Genomic DNA, 25,764 nt, shown 5'->3' with positions numbered 1-25,764 from the left:
AGCTAATCAAAGAGAAATCAATGACAAGTCTTCCTTTGTTCTTTTGTTTTCATAACGATAACTAAAGACGCACTAACTGAAAGTCAACCCTTCAACAGGGTCACCTTTTGAAGTGGAACATCTGCTTGAAAGTTGCAACCTGCGTGAGGAAAGTGCATACTGAGAGGGTTTTCTAGACCTAACTGTTTTTTTCCTGCTATCATTAAGTCTATTACTTGTACTTTTGCTGATGGCTTCAAAATCACATTAAGAATTTGTGCTGACTGATATTGACTTATTTGCCGACATGTTTTTCTATCAAATTTACTGGGAAATCGGAGGAACATCCCTCCCAAGAACCACTAGTAGCTGCAGCCTGTTTACAAAATGTGTGCATCTTTGTTTATGCAGTTTTAACACTGTCTATCCACCCTGCACACAGACATACACACCATTGTTTGTCTGGGAGTGCTGATGAGTTGCCAACACGTGCTTGTGAGAATCAGCTCTCCCAGGGATAAGTGGAGGGGGAAAAAAACAAGCAGGAAGACAGACAGGTGAAAAACACTGAACATAAACAACAAATTATTTCTACCTTGTTCTCTGAAACGCTCAGCCACAAATGATGCTTCCCTTCGATTCATCTCGCACATTTTTCCTGTCTTTGTTACATATTTTTCATCCGTATTTCAAACTTAAAACGTAACTTTTCATCCTCTTTGACTCCTCTCGCTTTATGGGAGCACAGGAAGAAAAGGTTGAAGATATTTTCTGGCTCTGCCTCAATGCTGCTTGGTAACTTCTAAAAGTTTACCTCTTACCTAAAAACATTGAGTGGGTGAGATTACGTCATATAGAATTAAATATGCAACAAAGCCAAATGTCTACACTCTTCACCCACACAGCACTTTAATTAAATCGCTAATTACAGCTGTACAAAGACTCTGGCAGTGACTCTGCCTCCTGCTGACTTTAGGTTAAACTCACAATGTGCTGTGACGGTAGACAGCAAGGCCTTAGCCACATCAAAGTCACCTGTAAACACACACCTGCTTTTCCTCCCTCTCACACAAACACACACAGACAGTCAAACGTTGTGCTAATTAAACTGATAGTTCTTTGCCCACAGACATCCCAGGTAAGCTTCTGCACACACTCAAACACTGAAGTCAATGGAGGATTGTTCTGCAGCAGGAGACTATTCCAAGGACTGTTAAGAGCTGCTCTCATTTCAATCTGACACCCAGTGTGAAAATGTTTTGGCTTTCATAATTCTGCAGTGCCCTGTGGGTTTAAGCAGGTTCAAACTGTAGTATCAGCTGACATTTAAAGAACTAAGCTCAAAACGCTTCACCGTTTTGGATCATGGCCTCACATGTTCCTTTTTTTTTTTGCTAAAACTCCCTCAGAGCAGTTATCTCAGCCAAGCCCAGTAATGATATAGAGGCTGGAACAGAGAGCAGGAAGTTGGTGCCAAACTGCGAAATAAAGGCAGCACCAAGACGTGCTGGAAGAGCGTGATAAAGTCCACAGTGTTTGGAAGTGATTTCAGCACAGTGCAGACCAGAATGTAAAGTTTTTAGATGGCCAAAGGCAGCCAGGGAGTATCATGACCGGGTTTGGACAGTTAAGAAATAAAACTTATTTTTGACAGCAAAAGAGCCTTTCAGGCTAAATCTTGATCACAGAAACAGTTCAGACAGTGTTCAGACCTATTTGTCAGTTTAAAAGCTGCATGAGCTGACATCTTTTTACAGTTTGTCGGATGACTACAGTACTTTCAAGGTCCCATATTGTGCAAAAATCACTTTATTAAGTCTTTTAGTGAAATTTGTGTGTCTTTGTCTTTCCTCCCAGCCCATGAAATGTGATATTTAATGACAAAACCTGTTCTTAGTAGTGCTTGTGAATGTAAAATCCTGACCTAAAACGAGCTGTTTGGATTTTGGGGATTTGCAGACTTCAGCAATTCCCTTTTTTAACCAATCAGGAGCAAGTCTGACCTGATTGGTCCACTGCAGCCGATACCCCCGAACCCCCTCCCCGCTGCTGGAGAGGAATCTCTCCAGCAGCGGGGAGGAGAATGCCAAAGTTGAAGAGCCATCACTGCTTTGTTTTTGGCTGTAAACAGCCACATAGTTCCATGCTCAAGCTTCCCATCTCAGAAGAAGACAAGACTAAGTGGCTAGAGTTCATTTATCAAGGAAATGTTCCAGCTACACTCAGTAAAACTGTGCATGTGTGTGCTAGTCACTTCACGGTCGACTGTTTTTCCAACTTTGGACAGTACAACAGAGGGCTAGAGAATAGACTGGTCCTGAATCCAGGCACATTACCAACCATCCACCGACAAACCTCAGACCCTGGACATGTGAGTATTTTAAATGCTGTGTGCTGTGGAGCAGGTGTGAGAGCTTTTCCTCAGTGTACCCCTGTCTCTGTGTTAGCTTCAGGATGCTAACTTTAGCTGCGGTTAGCCTGTTGTTTTAGCCTGTAATGTTACGGTAAACGAGCTTCACTGTTTTATAAACATTGTGCACTCAGAGCTCGCAGTGCCGCTCTCAGTGACGTGGAAGAGCAGGGCAGTATCAGCGGTGCCTCATTTACATATGAAGGTCACGCCCACTAAATCAGAGCGTTCTGAACAGAGGGGCTATGAGAGCCTGGAAACAATGCTGCTGTGCTTGATTTATTGGCTTTTTGGACCAAAACATGTTACTACCATTTAATGAAGACATCAGTGATACATGTTAAACTGCAGGAAAGGAGCATAACATGGGAACTTTAAGTGATCTACTGTCGTTGACAAGAATGCTGCATTATAACTTAGCCTTTAAATAACAAAAAGCTCTGGGTTAAAGGGGAAGTGGTTTATGTCTCAGGGGTTTTAGTCACAGGGAATTTTTCTCATCTCAACCCCTTTGTCGCAAAACTAGCTGAGAGACTGGTACCAGAGCTAGGCTATCAACTGCAGACAGGGTCAACCGCCACATCCATCTATCCATTACCCTCTTCGGGGTCGTGGAATTGGGGGGGGGTTGGAGCCTGTCCCACTTATCATTGTGCGAGAGGCGGGGGTACACCCTCGACAGGCTGTCAGTCCATCACAGAGCTAGTGTGAAGAGAAAAACAACCAGTCCCACACACACTTGCACTGACATTGCAGGAGGCAGCTGGACTACAAAGAGTGGAAGCATCCATACACAGGAAGAACACACCAACTCCACACAGTAAGTCTACATATTGTGATTAAAAACACCTTTTCTTGAACATGGATGCAACACATCTGTATCCTTCTGTATGCAAAAGAGTTATTTTGACAACAATCATGATATTCTGTTTAATGCAGACACACGACTACATCTTTATGAACATGGGTTTGCAGAGGAAGGATGAGACTCAACACATGGAAGGAAATGTGTAAAGGTAGTGCCATCATGAGCTGGACTTTTTTCAATTTTTCTCAACTTTTAGATGTTATACCAGGAGAATAGAGGAATGAAATGATTGTGCTTCTTTAAGGCACCTTTTAAGCTCCCGCATAGTTTAATTGCATAATGAAACAACCCATGATCTGGATCGTTTGGTAAACCTATTAAAACACTCTGTGTTACCTGTTGAGGGGCTAAGCCAGGGGTGGCCAACCTGCAGCTTCAAGTCACATGTGGCTCTTTGCCTTTCAGTGTGCAGCTCTTTGATCCATTCATAAAAAAATAAATATAATTAAGAGTAGCCGTGTGCCGATCAGCCTAAAACATTGATATATTGATGCCAACATTGGGATCAGTATTGATCAATGTTTGGGTGTACAGATTGATACTTAAGTTTCAGTTTCTCTTCTCTAGTACAAATTTAAACTCACAAAGTAAATCTCGTTTTGAAAATTGGAAATGTATTGATTTTCATTTTATGTCATTTTGTTTATATGTGAGAGGAAGTGCGTTTGTAAGACCACATGCGTGACGTGGCTCTCCGTAGTACTACGGTCATTTTTGTGGCTCTTGGTCTCTGACTGGTTGGCCACTCCTGGGCTACGCTATGATAGCAAACTCTAAAAATCAAACAGTTAAAAACTTATGAGTCTAGTCCGGTCACAAACTTCTGTCTTTTCTCGTTTGCTACACAACTTCTTGTTGCTAAAAAAAAAAAAAAAGGAATCCAGAAAACATGTGAGGCATGAGTGGATAAAACCAATAACACGTTTCTGCAGTTTAATGACACTGAGCTATTGCTTTAATCACTCAGATAGGAGCTCCAGGGCATTGTGGGTAGTTGCTGATTTCCTTTATTTACGACACGCACACATGAGCTTGTTGGAGCGGTGCCATGAGCTGGAGCTTTTGACCCAATGCCTTCCTGAGCTTGGATAACTTTTTGGTCATCCAGCAGGAAAGCAAAAAGAAGTGGTGACTAATCTGTTGTCCAACACAGTAAACAGGTCGTCCTTATGAAACATGCAGTCACCCTGCAGGCAGTCAGCATGAAACATCATCTCTGACTCATCTTTAGGAAGTCAATGGAAAAAAAAGATTTGTCAAATCTATTCAAAGCATCTGAAGGTTTCTAAATCTGTGAACTTGATCTCTATCATAGGATTGTGCAGCATGTGTTGAGAGGTTAAGCACAGCACATTTGAACACAGATGCTGCATGCCTCATAAACAGCATGTTTGACTTGTTGATGGCTCAACATGGAGCTTAATGCCAAAATGCTGGTACTCCAGCTCTTCCTGTCATAAGCACTGAAGCTCACAAAGCAAAACAAAGCTGAGGGGGTCAGTGCTGCCTGCAGCTCTGTCTGCTCCAGACTGATGTGTCCAAGCTCTTTTCGCCTGCAGCAGATAAAAACATTCAACAGAGCTGCTGCACAGCACTGAAGCGGGTTCAGACGACTAAAACATGCAGCAAATGTATGGATGAATCACGAAAGTTTCAATTCCTCAACATCAACTATCTGATCAGAGCCAATCTGAGCTTTTTTAACTCATCAGGAATCTGCATCTGAACAGATCACCTCACCCTGATCAGTCACATCAGCTATCACTGAGTGTACATGAAGAGCAACCTTGCACTGCCAAAAAGCCTTTCTTGCTGCTGTGATTCAGGTGGTGTGTGCTCTCACAATCCAGTCGAAGCCATGGCTGACGCTCCACAGCAATGTCCTGTTTACTTTCTTCTTATTAAATAAAGCCTTGGACACTCTGATTTTCCACAAATCCAGTATCATTTCTAAAAACTAAAAATAAAAAAAAGAAGATGGAGCAATTACCAGAGCATCAGACAAAAGCTGCAGCACCAAAGGAACAAACTCTGGACCTCAAAAGGAAAAATAATTATCCTTGAGAGAGTGAAAAGGCCAAAAAGATCATTAAAAAAGGTGTTTGAAATAATCAATTTGGAGGATGTGCTTTGAGGATACAGGTTTTTGCCATCTTTTGGGTTGTTTTGATCCATTTGGATGAATGGTGAGGTCAGTGAAAAGCACTCTTTCCTACTGGCTAAGATGTTGCACATTGCTTTGAGAAGTTTTGATTTTCATGACCTTATATGGACTTCATGACACATCTTTCCTGCTCAAGCCCTGGACATCAGTCAACACATTACCCCTCACTGTGAATCTCACCCTGAAAATATGTGTAAAATATAAACTTTGATTTTATTTCCATTTATTATTGGTATGTCCTTCTCTATTTAAAGGAGAATCATAAAAAGCATATCGTATTAAATTTAGCCCTGTTTAAGAAGCATCTCATCTCCGCAGTGCAGGTGGAGTAGACACAAAGAGACATTCAGAATACTGACACCGAGCAGAAATAAACCTTCTGCTTGTGGTCTGGTTTGTTTTGTAGGTCATAGAGCCGTCTGTGTTCATTTCAATCTGTTTTATAACCGTTTCATAACCCAACAGCTCGAAATGAAATTTCTTTGGTCCTTTCTCTGAAATAAAATAAGACAACACAGCAAAGAAAAGGCAGCCAGACAATCAAAGGGCTGCAGAGAGGAAAACAAAACATTTACAAACAAGGATACAAAATCATCTGTTGGAGCAGCAGAGAGCACATAAAAGCATAGCGGGCCATTTGACAGTATCTGTGATTTTTCTGTGAGCTCTGTCTTGGTATTCACTCGGAGCTCAAACCCTTCTAACACAGAGCTGGAGTAACTTCCTGCAGCTGTCAGCGTTGCCAGGCAACTTTGTTCTCTGGGACATTCTATCAGGAAATGCTATGGCCTGCGGTGAGTTCAAAGACTGCGCTGTTTCTGAAAGACTCAGATGGAGGCTGCAGATAATGGGAGATGGGATATGGGCACAGACGGCAGGATGAAGGGTGATGGGCGCTGGCACTATAGAGCCGCCATTAAAACCAGATAAGAGCCGAGAAATAGCAGGTGTGTGTTTGGGGGGTGGGTGGAAGGTATATGACTGATTGTGTGTGTGTGGGAACAGTGTGTTAGTCATCTGTGCAGACTCTTTTTTTCTGTATCCCAGGTGTGTTTGGAAGAAAGGAGGGCCTCTTGTGTGGTCTGGAGTAAAGGTCCAGTCAAAGCGTAAGGATCTGAACCCTGTTCAGCAAACAGGTCAGAAAATGTCCGGAACAATCAGAATTTTTTTCCAATGAAGTGTGGATTCAAACACAAAGGATCTAATTAGACTTTATGTAAGTTATAGCCACAATTCAGACGTAGCTTTTCACTTACTGAACTGTCACTTTTTGAACCTCCTCAAAGATATTGCTCCATCGATTACATATAGGGCATCTGGTCAAAACATGGAATAATGTCAATGTGAAATATTTTCTGTGAAATTTTAAAGCCTCCTTGTCCATCTCTGTCCCTCACTTGTGATAATTTCAGTCATAAGCTCAACTTGGCACAAAAGTAAGTGAACTTTGGGCGGTAGATCAAATCTTTGTTTGAAAAATGCTTCTTGGCATTAAAACAAGCCAGAAGTATAATTTGTTAGTTGTTTAACATAATGGTTATCAAAGTGGGGGCCAAGGCCCCCTGGGGGGCGCCAGGGGGGCCTAAGAAAATTGGAGGGAATGGAAAATAGGATCTAATTAATTTTTTTTTTTTAGTTTTAGGTTTATTTCATTTTTTGTTTTTGTACCCATTTGTCCTGAACTTTTAACACGTATAGTGCAGTAATCGTTGGATTTTCAAGTATACAATTGTACCTTACTCCACTTTGTGTGATAGCTGCAACATCAGCATGACGATGTTATGATCTGTGTTGACCTGGCAGTTTACGCCTGCTATTAAGCTATCTAAAAAACTAAACTGAACTTACAGGCTCTTTCCATGTCTGACTACTGGCTACGTGTAAGAAAGGAGTATCCCACCTTGGCATACAGAGCCGTAAAATGCCTTGTGCCTTTTGTAACAACCTACTTGTGTGAGACTGGCTTTTGTTAATATTTTCTATTCTAATATTTATTTAAACGTGAATAGAAGTAAGAAAATACATTCTTAAAGTTAACATTTTTTTTTTACATATTTTGAAACGTCTGTTGGTTTCCAAAGGGGGTCCCGGGCCAGGAGAAAACGCAGTTTGGGGGGCCTTGGCATAGGAAAGCCTTGTAGCTCAGACCTTCATCTAGGTCTGAGCTACAAGGCCATCTAGAACTGGATAATTTCAAGACTAGGATTAAGTATAAACACAGTTTGTGTCATAAATTTCATAATGCATAAACCAATGTACTGTTCATTTTCTTCTGTCTTTTGTCCTGTTTTGCCCTTTTGTGTGATTTTTGTACTGCTGTCTTGGCTGGGACTCCCTTGTAAAAGAGACTTTTGCATCCCAATGTGAAAATTCCTGTTAAAACAGAGGTTAAATAAAATAAAAAAGAAAATATGAGCTCATGACTCAACAAACACTTATGAATAATTGAGCAGACTATCTAGGTCAAATCTCAGAAGGAGATTATGACAAAGAAAATTTAGGAGAATCTGTTCTTTGTTTCCTCAAAATAGTGAGCAGAAGTTAAATTAAAAATTGTATGTTGTCTGCAGTGGACTAGAGCATTTTGACTGGTGCAAGAATAAGGCAGATCTTGATCCCCACGTGGGACTGATGTCAGCAAGAATCTTCCTCTCTGACAGACATCTCCTGGACCTGCCAATGTGAATCCATCTTTCATATTTTTTTAAAAAAAATTGACACTTGTGGCTTATGAGTTTTTACTGTATGAATGTTTTTTTTTCCTTTAAATGTAAGACTAAAAAAGGCCATGGACAAAAATTAGACTAGGACAGCTTTAAAAAGTGGTCACATGAGAAATCATGACATTTCTGTAATGTGCACACACAGTAACTGTTTGGTGTCAGTTCAAATGTGAAGCACAAATGTATCGCCTGTGTTTTGTAAGGGCATGCACAGCATTTCAAAAATGTATCGCCCTCAGCCTCACACATATACCCACATTTATAGTACCTGACGACATAGCAAACTTCAGCCTCAGCGCTGCTCAGAAAGCAGGTCTTAATACCTGCAGCGGGAGCTGTGCTCAGCTGTGAAGTGGAAGAATTCACTGTGGGGACGGCCACAATGTGAAATACAATCACAACATGCAGCTGAGAAACAGAACCACAGGAGGGAGGAGAGGAGAGGGCGTTGAGGAACAATAAATATATGGAGATGAGGCAATGAGAGTGAGACCCCTGGTGATAATCTGCGAATGCTGCAGGTTTGATCCTGCAGCTCTGTGTGTGAACGCATGTGAGAGTGAATGTGTGTGAGGTACAATGTTTTCTTCACACTGTGTTGCTATACTTGTGAGGACATGCCCAGGAACACAACTGATCCAATCTTATACTTTCAATTTGTTCAACATGTTCCTTGTTCTCTATGATTCAACATGTACAATGCTATGTGTCTATGTCTTCATCACAGAGTGTGATACTGTTATTTCAAACATGTTCAAAACATGTTATGGTCAAATACAGGCTGAAAGATGAGTCAGTTTTTCACCATACAATTCTGTGATCTGGCCCTACATTGCAAAAAACAGAAATCTTATTGAGTGTTTTTGACGTCTTTTAAGCAAAAATTGTCTTGTTATACTTGGTATGAGCCACATTAAACTGGTCGGTCCAAAAAAAAGAAAGAAAGAGGAAAATTTTGCTTAAAACTAGAATAATGTCTTTAAAGGTCCCATATTCTGCTCCTTTTCTGCAGTTTAATATGGATCATTGATGTCTTCATGAAATGGTAGTAACATGTTTTGGTCCAAAAAGCCAATAAATCAAGCACAGCAGCATTGTTTCCAGGCTCTCATAGCCCCTCTGTTCAGAACGCTCCGATTTAGTGGGCGTGACCTTCATATGTAAATGAGCCACCACTGATACTGCCCCGCTCTTCTGCGTCACTGAGAGCGGTGCCACGAGCTCCGAGTGCACAATGTTTAGAAAACAGCGAAGCTCATTTACCGTAACATTATAGGCTAAAACAACAGGCTATCTGCAGCTAAAGTTAGCATCCTGAAGCTAACACAGAGATAGGGGGGACTCTGAGGAAAAGCTCTTACATCTGCTCCACAGCACACAGCATTTAAAATACTCACATTTCCAGGGTCAGAGGTTTGTTGGTGGATGGTTGGTAATGCGCCTGGATTCAGGACCAGTCTATTTGCTAGCCCTCTGTTGTACTGTCCAAAGTTGGAAAAGCAGTCGGCCGTGAAGTGACTAGCACACACATGCACAGTTTTACTGAGTGTAGCTGGCACATTTCCGTGATAAATGAACTCTAGACACTTAGTCTTGTCTTCTTCAGAGATGGGAAGCTTGTGCATGGAACTATGTGGCTGTTTACAGCCAAAAACAGAGCAGTGATGGCTCTTCAACTTTGGCATTCTCCTCCCCGCTACCGGAGAGATTTCTCTCCAGCAGAGGGGAGAGGAGTGGGCAGGGAGAGGGTTCAGGGTATCTGCTCCGGTGGACCAATCAGGTCAGACTTGCTCCTGATTGGTCAAAAAAGGGAATTGCTGACGTCGGCAAATCAAGGAAATTCCAAACAGCTAGTTTTAGGTCAGGATTTTACATTCACAAGCACTACTAAATACAGGTTTTGTCATTAAATATCACATTTTGTGGGCTGGGAGGAAAGACAAAGACACACAAATTTCACTAAAAGACTTAATAAAGTGATTTTTGCGTAATATGGGACCTTTAACACAAGTCTCTTGTTCTATTGGCAGATTTTTTTAATTGTTACAAGCAATTCAGACCTAATTTTTGTCTAAATATGACTTGAAATAAGACATTTTTCTGGAATGGTCAGGTGAATGTGGCTTATGATAAGTCTAAAAAGGCATTTTCTAATAAAAATAAGACAAAGACACTTGATAAGATTTCAGTGTTTCCCAGTGTACCTCCAGTGTCAAAAGAAGTCACCATGCAGATAGTGAGGATAATTTGTTTTAGTACTGGACTCCACTGATGTAAGCTGGTCTCATCTGCTACTTTGCACGATGCAGCCAGGTTAGACAGGAGGAGGTTCCTGCGCTCAAAGCCAACAAGAAAATCCAGCATTTAAACCGCTATTAACACACACAACTTGTCATGTTTACACCTAATAAGGATTAAACAAAAATACGGTTTGTGTCAAGTGGGGAGAAGGCTTAGTTTGTGCATATAACAAGTGAAGTAAACACTCAAAGCTGACTGCAAATAGAGCCCGACTCTCAAATAATTCACTTAATCTTCAATTCATAGTTTGGAGAACAGGAGGAAATCTTCCAGCTGAAGCAACAACAACAACGACGACAGCGAGTGTTCCCACACAGACAGCACGTCACATTGGTGCCTGTGATGGAGCTGATGTGTGTGTGTACTGAGTAGATTGAGGTCCTCTAAAGAATAGTAAGCAGGTGAGTTTTCATGCATGCTGCACATGCTGCATGCTGGTACCTGTCATCTGCGCGCTGTGCTTTGAAAAGCAACATTGCTCTGATGCTTTATATAATGGTAAACAGGGAAAGATCATGGCCGAGAGATCGACACTGCTGCTCTACAGGGCCGTCACTTGAGGCTGACAAGCTGGGCCGTGTTATGATTTCATTAGAACAGAGGAAAAAAAAAACTCACCTGAGCTGCAAGGTCACATCATGAGTCTCATTTGAAGTTTCTCTCTCCCCATAAAACCATTTCTCCATCAACATCATCAAGGTCATTGCTTTTGCAAATCACTAACCTTCTCTTCATCCACCTCTCTTGCTCTTCCCTTTTACTTCCAACCATTCCTCAACTGAGCCATTACCAGGAAAGGCCATTACTTGAAATCTCCTCTGAGAGATGAGGCTTGACTTTTAAGCGATGCTGTCAGAGACGAGCCAGCTTTTTGGCAACACTAGAGCCAGGCCGCTGAAGCAACTGTGGTATGAATGAGTGTAAAAAGCCTGGATGTGAGGCAGGTTTGCAGTTTGCAGTGAGTGTTAATGCATTTTTAAAATCAGAGAGCACAATTTAATTTGTGGTAATCACACAAGTATTCTCAGGAAATGCACTCTAAAATTGTTCAAACATTAATTTCCAGAATTGCATTTGCTATCCGCACTGTTGACATCCATTTCCTCCCATTTTCCAATTGCACTTTCATTTTCACTGTTTGGCATTGCACTAATGTCCCGCTCATTCAAATAACAGGTAGATTGCACATTAATATTCTTGGGGAGAATCCAGTTGTTTCAATTATAGACTGAAAAATAAATAGCTTTGGGAATTTGCTCAGACTTCCTAAATTCAACCCAGTGCTGGCGAGTCTTTGCCAGCAAAGCTTTTTACAGTCTGTGAGCCATTTCTCCGCAGGTCTGCCAACTTTTTCACAAGTGGTCAAAACTCTGTAACACTGGCCATTCAGCGTGCTCCAACCTGACCTGACAGCTAAGACACACTGCCTCAGGTGTATTTTCCTGACGTTATAAAATGATCTAGTTAACCTGAATCCAGGAAGAGAGAAATCAAAAAAGCTCTGAGGCTGTTCAGGTGTAGTGTTGCATGTTTCCCCAACATTTTGGTACTTTTTTGAGACTTTTTATTCTTAACCCCACAGTACTGTGATTTCCCAGCATTCTGGACTTCATGAAGGTCAGATGATTCAATGCAACTCTGACAAAAGTGACACAGAAAGCAGCATTTCTCAAACTGAGGAGATTAATTATTACCTACGCCTCCACAAGGCAACACCTGAGACAGTCACTGCTCAGGGGGATGCACACCTTTGTGTTTACACTCCCTAAATCTCTGCTTCCATTAAAGGAGAAAAAAGCCTCTGCCTCAACATGTCCACTACAGCTAGTCGTCCTCCGAAAGAATACCTCTACACTCTGTGCAGGTGAACAGGACCAGCTGCCGGAGTCTCCTGTGGGACTACTTTGACTACAAAGCCGACTCCGATGGTGAAACCCACTGGCTGATCAAAACTCAGAAGCAAAAGCTGCAGCAAAACGAGGCCTTCCAAGGGAGAAAACACTTCAAACCCCACCAAGCACTTCAATGGCAGACACTCAGTCCTCTCCAGGGAGTACAAACCCCAACAGGTCAGCTTATAGCTAGTGAGCTAGCCCATCAGTACAATGTTGGGCTGTTAAATTGCATTGAAAGTGGCACAAAGCATCAGTAGATTAGTAGCATGTTATCATGATTTTTATTAACTTCCATTTGTAACTCGGTGCAAGAAAGTGGCCAAATACCAGAGGTCTGGGAGGCAGCTTAAGTCACAGCGCTCGAAGGTGAAGATCCAGCAATTCCAAGTTATTACAGACCTCAAACTCCCAGTTTTAGCCAAGTACTACAAGGATCTACCCAAAGCCTCTGATACAGTTGACCATTCAGTTCTTCTTAAGACGTTAACTTCCATTATGCTCTCTGCTAAAGCAGTTACATGGTTTGAAAACATTTAAATGGTTGAAAGCATAAACTGTAAAAAAATGGACATCGGCTTGCTCGGCTCAAAGTGAGGTCTCCACAAAAATTGCTCCCCCTGGTGGCTGGCTGCAGTATAGGTCAAAAAATCAGGCTTTCCAGCCATTTCAGATGGGCTGTGATCAAACTTTAAAAAATGAATACTCCTCGTAGAAATATTTCTCACCCCCGATTGTTGTGGTGATATGAAGATATAATTTGGCTGTCTTGTATTCAAGTCCTCTTTGCACGTTTTGTTTCCATTAATTATACAAGGTTAAAAACGAGGCTTTGTGTAAGGTTTAACGATGATTGACAGCTGCCGTTCTCGTGTATTTTTTTGTGGATTGTAAAACATGTTGGGAGGTAGAGTCAAGAAGTGATTAGACTCTTGAAAGAAAAAAAATATATATTATTTTTGTCACCCAGCTCCACTCAGATTCTCCCAGAATCCCTCATCATCTCTACTGCACAGACTCTGGCTGCAATTGCTACCAATGGTGGCGCCTGTGACGGTGGTAATTTGGCTTCAAAACCGTACAATGATAAATGGCAGAGCCACGCTGTCCACTCTATATACAGTCTATGGTTGAAAGCAGATCGTCCAAGTTGAAAGCTTATCTTCTACTTTTTTAAACATTCAAAATGGTGTCCCACAGGGATCTATACTGGGTCCATTCTTTTTATCATACATGTATATCAATGATTAATCTGAAAAAAGCACTAATGCAAAGTTTTGTTTTGATGCTGATGATACCGTGTTTTGTACTTCTCGTCATGCTTAGCCAGAGCAGCTGGGGAACTGCAAGCTGCTTTTGATGTTCAGAGGACTTAGTAGATTGAGACTTGTCAGTTTAAGATGGTTATATAATTTTTACAGTGAACAATGAGGTGATATCTAGGCTTTACTCTGGAAAAAAAATTGTCTTTTACTCATCATGTTGAATGTCTCACTAAAAATAGAGGGTAAAGTTGGGTTTCTTCTATTGAGACGCTGTTTCTCTTTTGTTACAAATAAGAGACAGGCAATGTGACCTCCTCTATCCTCCTTTGAAAATGTCAGACTCTGTTTCTCATTCTGCCTTTAGATTTATCCCTAGCTTGAGTTTCCGCATACATCATTGTGATTTGTATGAAAGAGTCGGTCTGTCTTCCTTACACAACAGACACATGGAAAACAGCTATATCTTTCTTTATGAGGCTTTTCTTCAGTAATTACTCTCCTATTTGTTCTCTTTACCGACTCATAGGACAGTCAGTGGCTGTAATCTGAGGTCTCATGGGTACATCATGTATGTTACACCTATAACTCAAGAAATTTATCTTTTTTATGTCTAAGGGATTATTCCTGGTAAAATAAAGGTTGGAGAAACGAGACCCATCCTGGATTTACAATACGGTGATAAGCTGATCAAAACATGTGAGTTCCATAAATCTAAACATATAACACCACCATTGAGGGTCTCATATTTGTGCTTATTGTATCTGTTAATAGCTAATTAGCATTGGGCAACTTCCTAATGTTACTAGCTAATTCTGCTGTGGTGACTCTGGCATCACAAACAGTGCTCAGGCCACACTACCATGTTATGCTCCTGGATAAACACAATAAAAATGTGTATTCAATTGGGTTGTTTATGTAGTGCCACCGAAACTGCAGTGACTGGTTTGTCCTCTTTAAAATATGATGAGGGATAATGGGCTCTTTTTTTTGACAAAACAAGCCACAATTTTTCACCACAGTACTGGTTCCCATTTTAGCCAATGCTCCAGGGAGCGTTGTGGCATGTCTCGGCTCCCGCTCCAGAGCGTCTCCATGGCTCCCTGTACTAAAGATACGCCATGTCTGTTTTCAACAAAGCCAGCGCCCAGTTTGTATCAACCTTAGCAAGAAGATTCACCGAGCACCAGAAAAGTAACATCTACTCAATTTCAAAATAAACACCATACACAGACTCCAGTTTATCCAATCATATGGACAAAAAATACTCATTGATTATGGGTCCAATTGTTTACAGCTACAAAACATGAACCAAGCTGACCACAGTAGAACTTAAATCAACAACTTTGTCAGTGCGCTGCTTTTCATTCTGATCCTGGCTGCTTAAACACTCTTCCTGTGCAGCACAGTGCACGCTAACAGAAAGCTGTGCATGTGCATCTTGTGTGAATAATGTTTAAATATTGTCAAAAAATCAAAGCCTGAGTGGCCCTTGTAGCTATCCTTCTTCTGATCTATAAGATGTACTGACATCAAACCAGTATGCTTCAGATTCATCTATTGTTTAGTGTTGAGTATCATGAACTTAAACTTGTTGTCAGCAAGAAAGTAAATTTCAGGTAACATGACGACACTCATCAGTAGGCCTGTCACGATAACAAATTTTGGTTTTATTTCTATTTACTTTGCAGACCAAAAGCCTCAGTAAGAGCGGATTGTCAAAGAACAAGGCTCCACTGCACCTCCCTCTTCTTCTTCGTCGCCACTATTTTCAAGCAAATGCGACATATCAGCTCGTTGGCGTTCACTTTGCTCATTCTGATAAAAAACAAAATATTCCCACACTGGGACTGTGGCAGGCAGCTTAGGAACCGTATCTTTACCGAGGACGTTTTTAATTATTGTTCGGTTAATCGGTTTATTGATTATCGTGACAGGCCTACTCATCAGGTACAACAGACATGACATGAACGTACCGTTTTGGCGAGGGTGACAGCATCAGAGTGAAGCCTGTCTCTCAGGTGAGGGTCCAGCTGGAAAGCCGGTGCGATCTCCACAACCTTTGAAAGGACAAAAAAGATATTATCAATAGTTCCACTGTGACTACGACAATGACAGAGTGAGATTTACCAAGCTGGAAATGTCAAGAAACAAAGGGAAAGTTTGGCTTCAACTCAATAATCGACATCTTTGGGTACATAGATCTCAAACTTTATGCGTCAATTTTTTATCGGCAAAATCTTCTTCTCCACTGCATAAATACAAAGTCAACTGCTGTCAGGGGCTGCAGAGGTAGTGAATAGAGAGTCATTCAAAACTGATTTTTGTAGGTACATTTTAATGAGAGTACCAAGAGTGAGCTAAAAGAATGATGTTTTAGACCATAAAAACTACATCAATAAGCTGAAAGACATCAAATGCCCAGTGAAGCAGAAGGGACATGCTTAACGCTTCCAAGTGTCTGTTGGCTGATCGCTACAAAAGAACCTACAAGCTTAGCAAAGTCTGAGTTACTTCAACTGTACTGACCCATACCAACCCAAAAAGCACAACCTTAAATAACTTTAACATTTGGTATCTCCAACCATTTGTTCTAGTTTCTCCTCCAGTGGACATCCCTCTGATAAAGTAAGTGTCACTTTGGCTCCAGCTAAACAGATGGAGAGAATTATTTGTAGTCACATTCAGCCTTTGATTTGGTCTTCGCAACAGCTGCTGTGTGGCTGGGGTTCATCATGCTGGAGGATGATCTGTTTCACTGCACTGTGTCAAACAGGTCGACGCATCCAAAAGAGGTAATTAAATCAGGTTTAAAACAAAATGAAGCGTGTCTGATTGGAATAAATAAAAGCCAGAAGAACTCATTTTAGGTTTTTTTTTCTAATCTTGCCTCCACTCATAAAAAAATCCTCTCCCAGTGTGTAGCATTTCTAAGACACAGGGAAGAGCTAAAAATATATCTGTGCTCTACCATCTCAAATCTATTTTAACAACCACTGATTCTTGTTTCTAAAATTCAAGAGATCTTAGATTAAGGGCAAAGGCAGATTAAGCAGCTGCAGCTCCAGCATGAACAAAGCAGCTAATATGATTATAATTCATAATTTGATTAAAGAGAAAGAAGAAAGTGATAAAAACACACAACTGAAACTGCTTTGAGGCCACAACATGTAGTGAAATATGATGTTTCCTCTAATGCAGCATTGTTACACCGAATGATGACTAGATGGCATTTTCTAATTAATGCAGCAATCAGTCGTTTTTTTCCTTCTAAGGATCAGGTGACCCTGAAATACCCAGTTTCTTTGAGTCCCAGCTTAAACAAAGAGGAAAAACGAGCCCTGACTAATGTATGAGCATTAATTTAAAGCTATATATCCTTAAAGCTCTGTTGTTCTCTGTTGTCCAAATTGATATGGAGGAGAAAATGATGCTGCTGTAACTCATGCCAAGACTCTCATTCAACCAGCATTAGCAGTGGCTAATTCTCATTGGCATATAATCCTCTTACCCCCTGTAGCAGCGGGACATTTCTGATACCAAGGGCCATTAGTGCCATGATAATCATTGCAATAATCAGGTCTGTTACACCACATTTCTTAATGTGTTGCTTTTTATGTATCCAGTTTACAGCTGCGCTTCCAGGTGAAGAGCTCACCATCCACTTTCTGCTGATCTACGTTGACCAGCAGACGTGCAGATGAAGATAACCCTGAACAAAACCAAACATAAAAGATGCTATGAGGAGGATCTGTTTTAATTGCACTCCCTCGCCACCTTGTGGCCCGGAGTCTCCACACACTGTCGTAACTTGCTTTGAGTGACAACTTTTCACTGGATACAACGCACAGTGGTTCAGTTCAGTTGAGTTACTTAGCGCTGTTGTTTGAAACGTGACATCAAGCAAACGTTGCAGTAGCTGGCTATATGTAGTGCCATCGTCAGATTGATGCTCTGACGTTTCTGTAGGCTAACGTGACAACAAGTAAACACTGTCAGTTCATATTTAGCGCGGCAGGCAGCCCGGTGCTTTAAGACATGTTCATAATGTGTAACATTAGTAAATCCTGGTTAGCTATGTCCTGCCAGTCATCTACCAATCAGAGCTAACGTAACCTCACTCTTCATTTTATTGATATACTCTCAAGTTTGAACAGACCACTGCAGAATAACTGCTGTCACTAACAGTTTAGCCCCCTGCATCAATCCGGTCCTGGTCAACCTGAATTGGAAGCTAAGAAGTAGCAATTTAAAAAAGCCTGTAACCAGCATTATTGTTGCTGATAATCTCATTTAAAGTGTGGATTATGATCAGGCATATATCTAGAAGGGAAACTTTTTCAAGATCACTTTCAAACCCCTCACAGCTCCTTTACCTTGGGTTGGATGGTTTAAACATGAGACCTCACCTTTTGGTGTCTCCGCTGAATGGAGCAGTCTCTCTCGTACAGGTGGATGACATTTCCATACTTATCACCTAAAAAGACAAAAAGAAAGTGTTATTTATGAATTAATCACAGTGGGACACAGAAAACATGTGTTAGACAGTGCCTGGTGCTTGTCTGCACTGGTCACATATGGGATCAAAAGTGGGGAGCATTTTAGATATTGGATTTTGGACCAGTGGATGCAAAACCTTGAATTGAATCATAGCGTGCTCTGAGCAAGTGGAGGAAAGTGAGAGTCCTTTTTTGGCAAATACAAAAACATTTTCAGAGCCAACAACTGTGTTTTGCCTCATCTTTGACTAAGAGTCTAAGAGCAGGGGAGGATACATGATTCCTTTTGATGACATGCTTCTGCCTGTTTTTCCTTCTCCCTCCATGTTGTTTTTGCTGCACTTGACAACAGATAAGAATCACATACTGACAGGCCACAGAAATGATATTCTCCAACCCCAGTCAGATTGGGAACACAAATTTTACTGGACCAATCTTATAAAGTATGATTGCATGTTGTTTAGAGGCATAAAAAAAGCAAGAATAAAGGAAAATTGAACATAAAAACAAGACGCTTGGAGACAGGGAAAGGAATGGCAGAGGAAGAAGCAGGACAAAGAGAATGGAAGAAAATGAAAGGAGAGAAAGTGGAAAACATTTAATTGGAAGTGATGCAGGGAGGTAAGGAAGAAAGAAAGCTGGAAAATAGAAGGCTGGCAAAGACATGGCTTTTAACAGGTAATTCAAAACTCTCACAAAGCACGCCCTGAAGATAGTAATTAATCACAGTGAACACTTGGCTGAATGATAAACATGCACTGACGTAAACTCACAAACACATTTAGAGTCAAACCAGAGACAGAGGCATACGAGCACTTAAAGTAATGCACATGGTATGAATACACACACAGTCACATTAAGTGTACAGTATATGTGTAGAGTGCAGAAGGTTTGTCAGTGTTGGATTTCACTTCTATTATATGGAGTGGTGGTAAAGTTTCATTCAGAGTAATAAGAAATGATGGTTGGGAATCCTCTGCTGGCCCATCCACTCGTCGTTCATTCCTCCATCACTCTGACACGACTTGTAAGCTTTCTAAATGAACTCTGATCAATGCACATAAACCAAATACGCCGCACAGTTAGGAGCTAACAAAGAGGAGGTCGTGGAAAGCACTTACCCAGGATCTGCACTTCAATGTGTCTTGGCTTTTCAATAAACTTCTCAACAAACAGGGCTCCATTCCCAAAAGCCGTCAGGGCCTCGGAGTAAGCCCGCTGGTAATTCTCCTCCAGTTCCTGACAAACAAACGAGAAATCTATAAGTCTGAGTCAGCGCTATGATTCAAGAGGCAGGAGAATCACAGCACAGCATTGAACTGGTTCGGTTATTAAAGAGTTTGGTGCTGTACAGTCTTCACTTCAAGTCCAGTGGCCTCCCACACACACACTGTACCTTCTGACTAAACTTGCCAACTATTTTTCTGTTTCTTCTTTTGCTTTCACTGCTGATGTTATTCTGGGCTGCATATGGATCATACAACGCACCATAAACAGCTGCCCAGCCATTGATCCATGCCTGATAAAAGAGTTAAACTAAATCTTGTTCTTTGTGTTGTGTTACTCAACTGTTTGTTCACAAGCATATCTTTAGAGTAAAACCAAAGACAAATGGTATGATCACATTTTGAATCTTAAAAGGACAAAAATTCCTTCATTCCCAATCTGTCGTCAAAATCTACACATTTAGTTGCTAGGTGCCGCCCCATAAGCTATGGCTGCCTTTTGCAGCAGCTCTCTCTTCTTTTTCCATTTCTTGTAATTTTTTCGTCTCTTTTTCGTAATCTTTGTATTTGGAGTGGATCATTACTTTGTATGGCTCATTTGTTGGTCATGGACACCAAACTTTTTGTGGCTACAGTGATATTTTTATTACTTTTTCTCCTGTGTTTGTCTTGAAATCCTACATGTAACCATGGCTGCATTGTTTACATGTGAACTCAGCTGTTAGCAGCCTGTAGCATGTCAATGCTAACTGGTGCAAGGCCTGATGTCTTCCCACAAGGTGAGGAGAAGGAGGTGAGGATGACGTGCTGGTTCTCAGGTGTGAGCTAAGAAGTGACGACATGGACCTGTTCTTCCATCCATCGTTATTGGGAACGTAAGATCTATCTCCAATAAGATGGACGAACTAGCTGTGCTAACCCAGCAACAGAGGGAATACCAGAAGGCAGAATAGCATCATGCTATTCACAGACATGGCTAATGGAGCTAACATCAGACACCAACGCCATGTTGGAAGAGCTTCACCTGCTGTGAGCAGACAGGATCCAGGAGACAGAGACTGAACAGACTGCTGAAGAAGCTCAGTCCTGGACCCTGTGGAGGTGGAGGCTGGCTGAACTGGACAATGATGGACAAGCTGTCCGCATCTATTCTCTTATGGACCTTTTTGCACTTTCTATACACTTCCCTACTTTAGTTTTCTTGATTGCTGCTGTGACTTCAATTTCGTTGTACTTGTGACAATGACAATAAAGTTTTATTTTATTCTCTTCTATTCTTAAATAGGGGATATTACACCTTCAGTGTTTTAAACATGAATATAAAGTAAAAATGATGATAGCTATAAAGTGATTAATTAATTGGTTTTAGAAAATAGAACTACATCTTCATAAGATCTTCATGAGACTTGCTCAAAGGACGACGTCATTGCATCATTGCATAAGGTGCTGCTTCATGACACATTGCAGGGACAGGCCTCAAACACCAAGGTCTGCCCCCTTACTTGTCTCCAGAGAGCTGGCTAATCAGGGGGATGGGGGTTTGTGAAGCAGGGAGGTTTAAAGGGACAGAAGCGTTTCAAACAGAGGCTAAAGTAAGGGTTTTGGATAAATATCATCAAGAATGTGCACATTTAGTTGCACTCAAATAATACTCATTTGCACATCACTGCATGTCATTTTTGTACTTATCTTTATCTGGTGTACAAGGTGACATTTTTCTATTTTTTCTCTCAAGTTATTTTTTAAGTTATTTTGGGGCTCTTCATGCCTGATGATAGAGAAGAGGAAAGTGGATAGAGTAGGAAATGAGGCGAGAGTGGGGAGCGACATGCAGGAAACAGGCCACAGGCTGGACCCAAACCCAGGCCACCTGCTTGAAGGCAAACCTCATGGGGCGCAACCTAAACTGCTAGGCCATCTGCGCCCCACATTTTTCTAATTTTCTTAATTCCAAATTTCTTGTCATTATTTCTTTTTCAATTATTGGCTTGTTGTACTGCTGCTGTAGTGGGGAATCAGTCAAGAATAATCTATTCTATCACTCTTGCTAGCCAGCAGCAGAGAGACTCGTTGGTTCAACTGGTGAATACATTTTTTTTCCAGGAGGCCCTGACACCTGGACATATGTTGAGTCAGACTCGTGCAACCGCCAACAATGAAGGATCTGAAGCTCCAGTTAATAGCTGCACCCACACTGCTCTAATGCACTACTCATGGCTCAGTCATCAGGTAAACTTGCCAAGTTTGATGTCAGCTGATAGCAGCAGCAGCATGAATAGGATGTTCTTGTTTTGCGCCGACTCTCTTTGGTCAGTCTGGGACTTCATCAGCAGCTATGTGATGCATTAAAGTCTCATTTAGACTTGCCAGTTGGTCAGAATTCAAACACATGGTTTATTTGCCAGGAAATTAGTCAAATTAGAACGCCCCTGTAGTCTATTTTTCATTTAGCATGACTTTTTTTATTTCCATCCTTGTCAAGCTGTCATTATATTATTCAGAGTCTGTCATGTTTTGAGCATAAAACGTTTATATTCCCATAGGGAGCAAGATCCTTCAACATCTCTGGGACCAGGCTGTGGGAGGTCAAAACCCAGCACACGGAAGGTCTCGACTCAATCTGTGTTTGTCAGTTTGTGACAGCCTATCCAGTGTCATCTCTCGGGGAAAGACTGATGCCCTCTTCACTTTGCCTCCAGAGAGGGATCTCTAGCTCATCTCCAACTGTCATCATGTGGCCTTGAGGAAAGATGGTCCTGATACCGGCACAGGTCCTACATCTGATCAGACAAGATGGATGACGCCGATAAGAAGGAGACTGTAACTATTTTTGCCTTCAGGTTAGACAAATGTCCTCTTTATTCTTGGTATTCCTGAACTGAAGGCTTCAAGCTGCATATAGCATGCTGCTTTATGTCCTCTGTATGTTGTATGTACAAATGCTAATATCACACAGCTGGGTGTTAAGTATTGTGATTGTTACACAGCCGAGGTTCAGATGTAATGGCCAGCTGAAATAATACAACATATAATTACTGGAAGCAGGAAGCTATTAAAAATTACAAACTACACCAGAATCTAAGAGCTTTAAAGTGATACTCCAGGATGGAACAAGTTGGGTCCTATCATAAGGTTTAGGGCAGAAATTACCCCTACAGCAGTGATTTTGTGCAGCAGAAGCCCAGAGCGCTCGCACCAAACACCCCCTCCCTGCTCCTCTGCCGATTTCCTCTGCACTCAGACGGGGCCTTATTTTACTTGACCAAAAACACAAATAAACGGACTCCCACCGAAAAACTCTGATATCGGTCTGCATTCACGCTTTATTTAGAGAATTTTCAGCGCGTTACTTTCACACAAAAACACAGCTAAATAAGGCTCTAGTTCTCATCGTGTCTCTTTGTCCTTGGCAGACTACCTGCGTTTGTTTATATCTGGCACGCTGCGCGCGCGGACTGATACACTAAGTGGCGAGCGCCTCGTAGCCAGCTGTGGCACTGCAGCGGAGGTAGCGCCGTTTTACGACACGATGAGAACTAGAGCCTTATTTAGCGTTGTTTTTGTGTGAAAGTAACGCGCTGAAAATTCTCTAAATAAAGCGTGAATGCAGACCAATATCAGATTTTTTTGGTGGGAGTCCGTTTATTTGTGTTTTTGGTCAAGTAAAATATGGCCCCGTCTGAGTGCAGAGGAAACCAGCAGAGGAGCAGGGAGGGGGTGTTTGGTGTGAGCGCCCTGGGCTTCTGCTGCACAAAAACACTGCTGTAGGGGTAATTTCTGCCCTAAACCTTGTGATAGGACCCAAATTGTTCCATCCCGGAGTATCACTTTAAGTGGCACACACAGCCACATATTTAAATGTCTTCTCCATAAATGACAGAAAAGACTTTTAAAAGACTCAAAGTCAGCAGTATTCCATTTGTACTCCTTCCACATAGGTTCGGTTCGCCTGTCAGCTTCAGCCACAGGAGCTTTGATACGTGCCGCTCTCCTTTTCTCTTACTCTTTGGGAAAGCACATCACGTCAAAGTCAGAGAGGAAATCTGGCACTTTAATTCTGCCTCTGCTTATCAGTAAACATACACCTCTCATCCAACAATATGTTAAGAATATCTCGACTCACTCAGTTAATTCAGCATACTAATGACCCGTGAGCTGTTTGATGTCAACCTACGTATTGTTGCTCAAGGTCCCAGAAGAAAAGAGAAACCTCTTTATAATTTCCTCACATCATATCAGCTTGAGTTGCTGAGGCCTCTGTGACTCCACCGAATAACTAGAAAGGTCAACAACTAATTAATTAGACCGGGATACAACTTCAAAAAAGGTCACAGTTTTCAATGGAGTGCAGACTTGTGAGGCTCAGTGACTACAGTAGAGCACAATATATAAACTTAGCAGCTGACCCACACAGAGTGCAGTTTAATGTGATGTGATTATCTGGGTGGAGGGTTTACCGAGGGTCACAGACAGCTGTTTAATCAACCAACAGATAAAACGGTGAGGAAGAAGTTATTAACCGAGGGCATCTTGATTTGCACTTCACAAAACATCAAAGAGAGAGCGCACTCGGTATATTCCATAAACTCAACTTGTTTCCTAACATTAAAAATCAATGTGTGTTTTAAGCATTTACAAAACCATATTTTAGGGCATATTTCTGCCTTTTTAAAGCCAAATCAGACACAACAGTTGATGCCACAAGCCACGACGGATGAGGAGGGAATGACTCTGTGCAGCTCTGATTCACCACTGCCTCCTCGTGACTGGACAATAACCAGCTGCCCAATGAAAACATGACAGACCTCAAAGAGGTTTTTTTCTTTCTTTTAAAGACATATTCTGCATGTAATCTTTTTCAAAGGATAGGAAAAAACCTTTTAGATATTTATGTCTTTCGGGAAACCTACAAATTCTATTGCTTTTATTTAACTATTAATAATGTACACCATTTTATAACTAAAACAACAGATAAAAAACATTATTACCCTTTCACTGAACCATGGCCAGGGGATGGTATTACTGCCCCTGGATGGCCTCATTTTCAGATAACAATCTATAGTAAAAAGTGTTTTTATAAGTGGTTTTAATTCTCTAACCATTCTGAATTCTTTCACAAGCATCTCCCAATACACTGCTTACTGTTCGTACAGTTTGCAGGCAGCTGTTGGCTTCCTTTGCACTAAGTAATACACTTTAATTTTATTTGGCTGGATCCATTTCTTTGACTTTAAAGAGAGTGTGTTTTTTTTATCTGTGTTGATAGTAAAATTAAGAAGAATGAAGTCATACATTCAGGTATTTTTTGTGTGTTTGGCTCTTTGATAATTCAACGATTTCTTTAAAAAGAAACCGTACTGTTGTAACACTCTGTGCCTTTTGTATCATCATATTTATATTGAGATGTTTGTTTTAAATTCCACCCCTGGACAGCCACAGTATTGAAAGTCATTATTTTCTTAATGTCCTCTGCTGATGCAGGAGAACAAGCCTCCAAACACTCTGTAATCAGTCACGCTCCGCTGGGTGACAGAGGCAATTTTGGAGCACACACACCCAAACACACAGAGTGATTGGCGGCTGAAGAGATAAATGACCAGGTTGTAATTTCCAAGAAATTTCACCTTGATTCAACACAAACAGAAAATTAATGAATATGAAAACAAAAATCTGTCATGAGGCCGGCCGGCCATCATACCGAGTTTGTTTTCTCGTGGCTGGGAAAACGTCAGGACAAGATTTATGTTGTTGGAGCAAGCTGTTCAATTACAGCTCATACTGAAGCGGTTCGTGTACAGCCGCTGCTTGACGGGCTCACCTCGTACTCTCTGACCACCCTCATGCCGCGACCGCCTCCTCCGTAAGCTGCTTTGAAGATGATGGGGAAGCCGTATGTTTGGGCAAACTTCTGCGCCTCCTGAAGGCTGGAGATGGGGGCGTCTGTTCCTGGGACTACAGGTACACCTAGAAAAAGATACCAAACTGAATAAATAACTGCTTGAAACAGGCAAAAGCGAGCTCTAAAAACGAGATGGATTCATTCATCATAGCACACCACTAGAAAAAGATGAAGTCTTTTAACTTGTCAAAGTTTTTGAGTCTCTCAAGGTCAGGAAGTACTTTCTGCTTTAAAAATATGAGACTGGTGCTGTTAGCACTCAGCACACAACACTCAGAGTGTCAGTGTCATAGCTACAGAGTGATCTAAAGTGTTTATTCCCCACATTAAGTTCTAACGTTTCACCTAAAATCCTGGAATCAGACATTATTTGACAATATGGCTTCAATTCAGAAAAAAAAAATCAAGAATGCATTTGTGAAGATCAGCTTTGTTAGTTTACGTCTCCAGGTATTGATAAATGAGACATTCCTTCAGTCGCAAGTCGCAAGCACTGTTTTCCAGAGGCAAACAGAAAGAGCATTGTGGGTGAGGTTCTTGA

At 41.4% G+C, this 25,764-nt stretch overlaps 1 protein-coding gene across 2 annotated transcripts in view; it reads right to left on the bottom strand.

Annotated features, from left to right (window-relative positions):
• pcxb (pyruvate carboxylase b) overlaps positions 1 to 25,764 on the bottom strand; it is a 472,827-nt gene that overhangs the window by 416,179 nt on the left and 30,884 nt on the right. For both annotated transcript variants that reach the window (XM_074699298.1, XM_074699299.1), the window contains exons 6-9: positions 25,143 to 25,288; positions 19,220 to 19,337; positions 18,009 to 18,076; positions 15,576 to 15,659 (exon numbers count right to left, since the gene is read on the bottom strand). In XM_074699298.1, coding sequence (XP_074555399.1) covers positions 15,576 to 15,659; positions 18,009 to 18,076; positions 19,220 to 19,337; positions 25,143 to 25,288 — 416 coding nt within the window. The remainder of the gene's footprint in view (positions 1 to 15,575; positions 15,660 to 18,008; positions 18,077 to 19,219; positions 19,338 to 25,142; positions 25,289 to 25,764) is intronic.

Source organism: Halichoeres trimaculatus, unplaced genomic scaffold (assembly GCF_033239565.1).
Source record: "Halichoeres trimaculatus isolate MK-OKI-2021-1 unplaced genomic scaffold, fHalTri1.1 fHalTri1_scaffold_22, whole genome shotgun sequence".
NCBI lineage: Eukaryota > Metazoa > Chordata > Actinopteri > Labriformes > Labridae > Halichoeres > Halichoeres trimaculatus.
Note: the sequence above shows the minus strand (reverse complement) of the source record. Positions and strands in the feature narration are given on the sequence as shown.